General features: G+C 36.2%; 1 protein-coding gene across 1 annotated transcript; it reads left to right on the plus strand.

Annotated features, from left to right (window-relative positions):
* Positions 1 to 493: 493 nt before the first annotated feature.
* LOC126285016 (uncharacterized) lies at positions 494 to 10,066 on the plus strand. The gene is made up of 3 exons (XM_049984326.1): positions 494 to 3,197; positions 6,429 to 6,557; positions 9,652 to 10,066. The coding sequence occupies exons 1-3, from the start codon at positions 1,491 to 1,493 to the stop codon at positions 9,877 to 9,879; spliced, it is 2,064 nt and encodes a 687-aa protein (XP_049840283.1). The 5' UTR covers positions 494 to 1,490; the 3' UTR covers positions 9,880 to 10,066.
* The last annotated feature ends 317 nt before the right edge of the window (positions 10,067 to 10,383 follow it).

Raw genomic sequence — 10,383 nt, forward strand, 5'->3', positions numbered from 1 at the left:
ACAAGAATACAAATTGGTGTTAACTTTGTGTTGGCTACTGGAACTGGTTTCGTTCTTGTGGGCTTGGTAAGAAATTGGAAAGACACAGACATTTTGGGAAAATACGTGTGAATATACCTGCAGCAAAAACAAGATGGTATATTCTTACGTTTCTGATATGAAAATGTAAACTGTGGTCATCTTAAATAGCTATGTGCTACAGCCTGTTAACTATTTAAAAAATAATTTCCAAGGTTTGAGTAAAGAAATGTTTTGTGCGTTTTCATTTAATTGCGCTATAATTCATAGTATTCCTACATTTTCACACAGGCAAGTGTTGTTCCCTCCAAAAACGAAAATCTTCATGTATTGCATATCTTCCATAGGGCCTACAAAGGCTGCCACATTACGTCCTGCTTTGCATGTTTATACAATATATAATTGCATCACAGCACATTTCTTATCTGCAATTTCTTTGTTTTTAAACTGCCTAATTTGGCAATAACTGTGGCATTCAGAGCAGCAGTATTTGACAGATCTACCGTTACATACCATACCCGCTTTGTCGCCAAATGGAGTAAATAGTATTTCCCTATAACTTGTAGACGAGTCAGCAGAAACACATTCAGCAACACTTTAAAATTTATTTTTCCCTTCACAACTTCCTCACAGCCCTCCTTCAACATCCTATTGAGTCATTCAATGGGAGCATTGTGCATTCATTACCTTTTGAGGTAAATACTGAAACTGCTATCATTTTTCCATTATAATTCTTATAGCCTTTCCCATCTAAGGAGTCCATGCTCTGATTTCATTAGTATACTTCTTGCAAATCTCCATGTTTTTATTTTTTCAAACATGTGAATTAAATGTCACGTTACGGCGAATTACAGCGCCTTCACCATTTTCTCCGTGATTTCATGTTTCATAGTCATACATTGCGATTGCAACAAGTTTCATTTGTCTTTTTGTCTCATACAGGGCTGCCAACCAAAGGGGAAAACCTAGCAATGGGCTACCATTGGTTTCCTGGTATAACGCAATAGACTTTGCTGACGTCCGATTCATTCAGTTCTCTACCAAGATGGCGGTATTATCTTGTGTGATGTAGCAGTGTTCTAATATTTGCCACAATGGCGCAGATAAGTGCTAAAAAATCGAATTCAAGTGTTATATCAAGTACCACAACGGTTGTTTTACAGAAGAATCAAACTTACAGGTGTAAATTTTGCTGTTGTAAGACGATTTGTTACGGTATCAAGCAACCTGGACGATTAAGGAAGAGGCACACATCTCGTTGGCTTGTTTGGTGTCGCAGAGTCAGTGACAGTTGTGTGCATCAGAATTTAAACTCTAATTTGAAGAGGAACAGTGACGATGACATACTTAAAAAGTGGCAATTGAGGAGTTAAAAATGTTATTTATTCGGTCATGACTGCACTTGCCCTAGTTGGTGTAAATTTTAAATAGGTTCATTTAATCAACTATCTGGCAGTGAAGAGTCTGTAAAAATGGAGCGTGGGGGAAATTATTTTATGGCCAACAATGGACAAATTGGATTTAACCCGTTGCATATGCTTGGGTTGTCTGCTATACACCAAAAATCAATGCAGGAAGGTTTTGTAGATGTCAGTGTTAATACTCATACAGTGGATAATAATTTCTCACTTTTCAAATGTAAGGATCCAGGTTCTGAAGTTGTGAACATGAAGAATAACTTCATTAACCCATTTGGCTGTCGTTTACCAGTAGGTAACCGCTTTTCTAAACTGATTGGTGGTTTTATAGGCAGTAAATGTTTGATAGGTTCATCTACGGGTAGGGGGAACAATTTCTGGGGAAGAGTTTTGGAGCAGTACAACAACATAATTGGCACTAACAATAACCTATATATATCAATGTCTGCAATGAATTCCAAGGAAAGCACAAAAGAATATATCAAAGCAGGAGCAGTTGATGCTGCTTTCTTGATTTCGCAAAGCTTTCATCTGTTGAACACAAATAATTTAATTTATCAAGAGCAGACAACGGATAGTACAATAAATATGTCACCTGAAGATTCCCCAACATCACCTGTAGAAATACAGGTACAAGAAAAAGTAACTGCTGAGCCAAAGCAGTCTTATGCAGAAGTCACGAAATCACAAGTAGCAAGCAAGATAGCAGGAACTGGAGACCTGGACAGATGCAGCACAGGTAGTAAAATATTGCGGTCTGCTCGGAGGGACCCAGTGAAACTTCGTCAGAAGAAACAGAGCTTAAGCATCTTGCCAAATAATAATTGGAGGTACAGAGATCACCATAATGATTTTGGTAAATACAGGGGCAGGACAGATTATAGCAGAGAAAATCACAGAAAGCACTGCACACTCTCTCGTGACAATCAGCATAAGTCCATCACTGTAACAGACTCAACCAAAGGTACATGTACTCCCCATACACCACAGAATCAGAAAATGAATCACTTGAAAATAAGGCGTGCACAGCATTCAGCAAGTAATAGGAAATTCTCAGGGAAAAGAAGGCTAAATTCAGATTTATTAAGTGATATAAAAGAAGATTGCCTTGATCTTGACGGCGACTTGATGGCTTGTGAAAAGAAAGGATCATTTAACCACAAGTTAAGTTCTCCAAATAAAAAAATGACACCACCTACTGATCAGAGATCTCCTTCAGATCAGTGTGCAAATTGGCGTTGCCGTCCTTACAGTTTATGTGATCCTTGCAAGATGAAAGATTCTTATGGTAATGATGTCCCTGACTGCTATGGGTCACATACTCAACGAGAAACTGTTACTTTTGAAACTGAACAGAAGGAAAGTGACAAAGAAAATAGTGTTCCTGAAAGACCAGTAACATCCCTCACAGAAGGGAAGTCTGATAACGCTTCAGCAAAGCCTGTTGCTTGTTCTGATTCTTCTCTAACTGAATATGAAATATTTGTATCCACAAGGTGCCCAATGCTAAGGACGAGAATTTCTTCAGAATGTTCAATCGATAGTGAGGATAGTTTCATCATTATGTTTGATGCAGGTGGTGATGATTCATGTGAAGAGACATCTTCTGAAACAGCTTCTGTATGCAGTGATAGTGACAGCAGTGAGAGTGAGGACAGTGAAGTTTCAAGTATAAACAGTCAGTGCTTAACCTTTGAAGAACACATTGATCCTAATGACGATGATGACGATTACTGCTATGATGATGATGATGATGACGAGGTATGTAGGCTTTTATTTGATACTTTTGTTTTTGTAAAAGTTAAAATTTATGTACACACATATTTTCGCATTAATGGCGATAATATGTCTCTGTGCTAGCTAGTGACACCTCCAGAGCTTTTCATTCAACATGCAGTATAAATGCAAATTTGCTAAGTATATGTCTCTTGTATTACATGGATAATTTTATGAACTTTGTAACTCAGTGGTTTTGTATTTTTCTAATGGCTTATTAACACTGAATAACCAGTGTTTTTTGCCAGAACCTATGCTTTTAAGAGCTATTGCTTCTTTAATAAAGATGAATTTACAGTGCACATGTGTACTATTTCATTGTTTACTTTTCTGTTCTTATTCTGTATTAAATATGGCATTATTAAATGAGAACAAAATTGACAGATGAGCATGGTGAATGAGACTGCCTGTAGAAGTGCTTGTGTATATAATTGTATATATTTCTTGTGCATGTCTATTATTCATCCCACTAGGCCTTCTCTGTTATGCAGATCATAAATGTGAAGTTGTAGAAACAGTTAAAAAACAATAAAAAGAAATTAGTAGTTGTCGTGCTCATTTTTGTTCATTTATTTTTTCATATCAAATTGGTTATTTCTTATGGCTGTCAAGTGCTCAAAAACTCATATCTAAATGTTTTTCACTGAAATGGAAATTAACAGCCACCAAATTGGAGCTGAAATGTTTCTTGTATTGAAATATTTTCATTGTGACGACAATCAAGGAAACTGGTCTTGATTGGCTAATAACTGCTTACAAAAATTATTTAGAAATTAGTTCCAATTAGTTGAAAAACAGTTAGAATAAGTAGTGCTCAACAAGGCTGTAAAGTTCTTTTGGATCTGTGTTGTACATAATAGTTTATGGAATGGATATTTTTACTTAATAGTATTAGAATTACTGTAGCCTATAAAAAGTGCTTAGTGTTGTAAAGTGAACTGATAAGAATAAGTTGGAAAATCATTTCTTTGGTGATCTAATTTTTTCTTTTAAGGTTTTTAATCATGGCCACATTTCACAGACATGTTTTTGAACATGTGTTTATCTGAAAGAACCAGTAATAAAATAATCTTTCCATGCACTCATCATGTAAGATATATTCACATTTATCAAAACATGGAAGTATTATTCTTCTGCTTGTGGTGAAGTGTGTAATACAACCATGTGTTGTTGTACAGTCAGTAGATTGTATTCATTTGATAACTAGTAGATATTCCCAGGTGTGCTTTAAAAGCAAAATATGTCAGCTCCAGTACCATGAAAGGTAGGAAGCTGCTCTGAATGCTGTTCTCAAATAAAAATGTTCAATAATTCTTCTACACCGTTGCACTTCTTACTATGCATAATATCACTGTTTCGGTTATGTGTGTGCCCAAGTTGTTTTGGTTTCTGTAAATTGTAGTTGTTATACCGCTGAATAATGTCAGTGAATATTTTCATGTTATACTGCTAATCTGTGTATGATTGATTAGTACAAAATAATGAGTAGGCCTATACCTTTCTAGTTGGTGTTTGCTTGTTTATATTGTGGATTTTATTCTACAGGCGTGTTCATATTACATTATTCCACTTCAGTTTCATTATGGAGCTGTTCTGTCCTTATTTTACCGTCTCCAGCAATAAATTCCTAAAGTTTTCTCCCCATCTGTCATCAAGGCTTTTGAATGGGGAAATATTTTTACAGGGTGAAGTAAAACTATTTGACGCCAGTAAAACAGTTACACTTTGCTCGTCCCTGTAGAACCAGATGAAATTAGTATTTGACTCCTTTAGATATCAACAAACTGCATTCTTCTAGCATGGAATTGTAGTGATAATTCAGTTCTAGGAAAACAAAATTGTTATGTTCCGTATGGAGCTGCTAGGGAAGTCTCTCTTTAACACTAGTTGATATTAACCTTCATGTTGATTGTTTCCAAAAAGGAGAAGCACTAAAACAGAAGCATATATCAATGTAGTTCCACTTCCTGCCATTGAAATACTAAACCCTTGAGTAGGCATGCATATATATATAAAATGAGCTAACGACCAATAACATTGCCTTTTACCATTCCATTGTTGGTTCACGGTTGTAAGTCAGTACCTGTTCCTTCATTATTGCTTTAGGTAACACAATGCTAAGTAGTGCTACATGTCCAAACGATCAGCAGTAATATGAAATGAACAGCGAAAAAAATTTAAAATCTGTACAAGAAAATTACCCAGGTTCTGAGCTAACAGTGTAATCACCCAATGAGGCAGTTGTCTATGAGATAATTAGCAAGCGAAAAAGCGGTTGGCTTGGATCTCTTGCCACAGCACCCTTTGATGCTTTGACTGGGTTATTATTGTGCGTTAACACTGCATGGAAACGGAGTTATCTAATAATTATTTATTTTATTATTGTTTAATTAAACAGTGATTTAGGTCATTTAACGTAAGGTTGTTATATCACATTGTAATTAAACTAAGATAAAACTGTGATTTTGCTCATACATATTTGCCTTGGTAGTCTAACATAAAGACAGTTATTCTTTACATGTGTGCCAAATGTACCGCACACCTGCTTGTTACGAAAAATGGTGAGCTTGTTCATGGGTTAAGTGAAGATTTGTACCGCAGTTAATAGAACCCACCTGAGACACTAATAATGAGATGGTTGACATTTACTATTGGGTTGTAACTATTTGTCCTGCACACTGTGCACTTTCGTCTTAACTGTCCTCTTCTGATGGTCCCCTCCTTTAGGCGCTACCACGGCATACATTATACAGATTGTGGAAAGATGTCGGTCTTTCTCATCTCTTGGAGTCCAACAACTTTTCTTAATGCTTCTACCATCCATTTGCCTGGATACTTTCCATTTAGTTTTCATTTTATTCACAATTTCATATCACTCCAACGTGTTCTCCAGTTCATTAGCAAGGCCTAATTACACTCTTAGAAAATTCTGTCTTGCCCACTCTCCATTGCTTGCTGAACAACCTTCAGTTTGTTAAGGGTTTGTGCATTACAAGTTTTTTCCTTCCTGAAATCTGTACTAACTGGCCAGTTTCAAAATAAATATTGACCTATTTAAAGCGACATTCTATGACTACCCCCAAACAATCCATATGAAATTCAGCTTTATTCTGAAATCTTGAGTGTCCGCAACAAATGAGGCTGTAGCTCGTGAGTGAGTTAAAATGTGCAGAAACAACTGATTCACTTTTCTTGTTTGTTTTCTGTTTCATATAGATTGATTTTAATGATGATGCAGAAATTGAAGGTCTCATTTGTGTATCAAAAACTGAACTGAAAGAGGCAAATGAACGGTGGAAGAGCGCATATGAAGATATACCATCTGCAGAAAAGGAACCTGAAAAGGTATTTTTGGTTTCCATATACATAGATATGTATTTATTTGTTCACTGGCTGTTATTAAAACTAATTTATAGTTTTTAAATGGACACTCTGTGATCTGACTGTATTGTTGTTTGTGTAATTATGACCCAAGTTTCCGCCATTTGTGTCATTTTCAAGTGATTGTGTTTGTCATTAAAATATATTGCAGGATTTTGTCATTAACATATATTGCAGGACACAAACCCAATCACTTGAAAATGGCCTACAGGCCAAAACCTAGGTCATAATGAAACAAACAACAAACAGTCAAATGGTGTGTGTATATTTAAAAATTATTGTATGGCTGTTTCTCAGCAACACCAAAAACTGTTTACTAATTGAAGATTGTTTTTTACTTAAATTTGGTAGTAATTATAGATTTAATATTAGGTTGTGTATTTAGGTAGCATGTGCAGAAACCATTTGTCAGTCAGTAGTTGAGATATTTGAGAGATGGTAGGCTAGAGGTTTCTTGCAAAGCATTGTATTAAATTTGTTAAAACAGATGTGAGATGTTTGTATTGTAGCGGCCTTGTGAGCTGTGAGTACTATTGAGGGGTAGAAGGGTCATTTTTTTTCTGTTACCAAGATGGTGTTTAGCTCCACTGGGTTGCCGAGGGCTGCAGCAGACTGTCAGAGGTGTAAGGTGCTTGCAACAAGACAGATGGTGTGCTTGTAAATTCTCTGTTGTCCCAACAATTTGAGAACAGCTACGGGTAGAATGCTTATCATGTGACACAACTGGGTGTCAGTCCACAGCATCCATATTATGGTGTTGCCATGTGTCAATCTAGCAGCTTTCAGTGGAGAAGTGTTGATGTGTAAATGGCAGTAGCTGCTATGCTCGGCACAGCCTGAGTGCATAGTGACCTTGCATAGCAAATATTCAGCAACAATGCTGTGTCAAATCCTGGTGTGGCCAATTGGTGTTTTGTACGGGTAACGAGGCAGCTGAGAACTGCCCATCCGAGGCAGGTGACTAGGAGGTTCTCATTTGGACCTTTAGCCCATCTGTTAGTGGCTGGACACCCCTGTGAGGTTGTTCTATCGAGATGATTGTAGATCGATGTTCACCCCTTGGTCGAGGCCAACACAATGACTGTTAATGATGCAGTGATTTGCTGCTTCAGTGGGTTATAGGCCTGATGACTTTCCTGGCTGGACAGCATACATTTATCTACATCAAAACTAGTTTGTTGGGGTTTTGGGCTGTTGAAGTTGTGTATAGTGCATTGTTTGGGCACTGACCAGTGGGTGGACATTAATGCACGTTGAGCACAGTGGCAGTGCTGGGTCAGCATGCTACTGCAAGTGATCTGCTTTATGGCAGCAAGCCCAGCTGCTTAGACTCAAGTACCTCTTGTATTAGTTGATGCAGGGAATAATCTCTTCATCTGTATGGAGTTACACAGAAGCATGTATCTATGAAAAGATTGAAAAATGTTTTTAATGCTATGCTGTGAATTAGATAGTTAATAATGTGACAATTTTTTTCTCACTGGGCTCTGCACCCACTGATATTTGATCTTGATTTTGTCTTGTGATGTAATTGTATTGTGGCATGTGACTTTGTACATGTGCAAACAGAAAGAAATCAGAACACTGACAATAGTTTGGTCAAGAGGAATGTTCAATACGAGTTGCAGTTTTGGCCTGTGCCATAATGGCTCCCTGAGAAAAACCGGAAAAGGAATTTTAGAAAGTACCAACAGGAAACAACTGAGAAACCCTGAAAACAAGTAAAACATTGAAAATAAAAAGGGAGTAATTAAGAGTTGCCATATTATAAAAGTGCAACAAAATGGAGACATAATAATTACAGTGATAAATTTGAAAGAAAAGTGGGAGACAAGGAACATAATGATAAAGTGATGGAAAAAAAGTAGTAAACTTTTTTCTTTGCTCATGCTCATCCCAGTCTCTACATGTTCACTGTATTGACTACTATGTTTGTCTCACTTGTAACTTGCATCAAAAGAAAAATTTATTTGAAAGAACTGCAAAATCATAGAAGGGTAGATGTTGGTCAGTACTTACCTTCAAAGTGAAATTCCAATACTGTCAAAAGCCACATTAAAAAGTGAAAAAAAAAAAACATTCTTAGCCTTTGGAGTTAGTAGTTTCCAACAGCTTCCATGGGCAAAAAATATTTCCTGTAATTGTTGACTAAATTTAAACATTTAAAATGCTCTCATAATGTAGTCATTAAAAGATCTAATCCCACTTCAAAGATTTAACAGAGTAAGACAAGTACCACAGCTATGAAGTACGTATATGTGTTGAGGTGATATAGCTTATGACATGCAAATTATGCGGACTGTATTCATCCCGTCTTCGAGAATGAGAGTACTTAGAAACTTTGAACAAACTTTATACATAATTTCAAACCTTTACAAAACTTTTTACCACTGATGCCAACCACATAACAATGTAAGGGAGGAAGTTTATTGCTTATTACATATCACTATTCATGTAGCACAACTTCAACATCAAGCATGACATTTTAATTCATTACTTCTTTACAACTAACTCTATTTGCCACACATTTTGCAGACAGTATACACATACAGTATTGAGTATACTCGCAAAATTATATCATTGTATGACACGTAGTTCAGGAGATATGATGCCATAAACATTGAGATGCATGAACAACTAGGTTTTGCTTAAAACATAGCACAAATTTACTAGACTATCATCCAGTGTTTCGTAATGAGAGTGCTTGTCAACTTCCAACAAACTTTAAACATAATTTTAAACCTTTTTTAAACTTTTGTGTTATTTGCTTAATGCCAAATATTTAACACGTTAACTCATTTGTAAAGTAATCAGAGGTTTGAAGCTGTTTCTGTCTATACTTGTGATCTCCACTTGATATTTATTAGTGATTTTCTGTCTGAAATCTTGAAGAGTCCAATTTTGTATCATTTTCAGAATGGAGGAACTTATTTGTCTGAAAACCCTTTTTTTTCCTCCTATGGTTTTTTGAAAGTTGAATAGTTGACTGTTCTCTCCCTGCAGTGAGTTTTGTGTTTGTATTACTCTTTACTGTATGGATTATTTTATTTTTGTACAGGTCCAGTTTGCAAAAACACCAGAATTGAAGACAGTTCACAAAATAATTGCGTGGGATTTTGCCTATCGTGCAGCACGCGTTGGACCATGGGAACTAATAGCGCGTGACCGTATTCGTTTCCATAGACGGATTGAACACATGAGCAGAATTCTGAGCCCTGTACTGCAAAATCAGCACAGAAGGAACATATGGGAGAAGTTTCATAAAGACACATTAGATGTCCCGTGAAGCATTCACACAGCTGTTTTGTGATTTAATGAGGAGACACTCACATTAATGGATTTGACTTTTATACCAGAAAGCATACTCATACCCTTGAAACTGTTGTGTAATGACATGAAGCCAATGGCTGTAGCTTATTGTGACCAAAAAGCAAGAAATTGGGTTACATAAATACAAGTAATTATATTTACCATTTTTTTGTTTTCTTATTTAGAGTCAACACCAAGGTGGGCAAATGCAAGTGCGTATAATACTTATTTGTTCTGTGAGGTGTGTTGGGTTCCGTAACACCTATTTACATTAAATACTTTCATATCTTACATTTATAACTATTCTCTATTGATGTAACCCAAATTTAAATTATCATAGGCAGACGTGTGGACGGTGTAAGAAGTGATAATATGTTATAAGTGTAAGTTAATTTTATGAATAAGAATACATTATCTGAGACTGTTTCCCCCCAAAAAATTAACACACACACACACATTCTCTCTGGCATTCTGGGTAAGA

Source organism: Schistocerca gregaria, chromosome 8 (genome assembly GCF_023897955.1).
Source record: "Schistocerca gregaria isolate iqSchGreg1 chromosome 8, iqSchGreg1.2, whole genome shotgun sequence".
Taxonomy (NCBI): Eukaryota; Metazoa; Arthropoda; class Insecta; order Orthoptera; family Acrididae; genus Schistocerca; species Schistocerca gregaria.

What these genes read in the sequence shown, in the direction of transcription:
- LOC126285016 (XM_049984326.1), top strand. Translation starts at nt 1,491, where the DNA reads ATGGAGCGTGGGGGAAATTATTTTATGGCCAACAATGGACAAATTGGA. An exon ending in ATGATGATGATGATGACGAG is followed by an intron (nt 3,198 to 6,428) that starts GTATGTAGGCTT and finishes TGTTTCATATAG; the next exon opens with ATTGATTTTAATGATGATGC. An exon ending in CAGAAAAGGAACCTGAAAAG is followed by an intron (nt 6,558 to 9,651) that starts GTATTTTTGGTT and finishes ATTTTTGTACAG; the next exon opens with GTCCAGTTTGCAAAAACACC.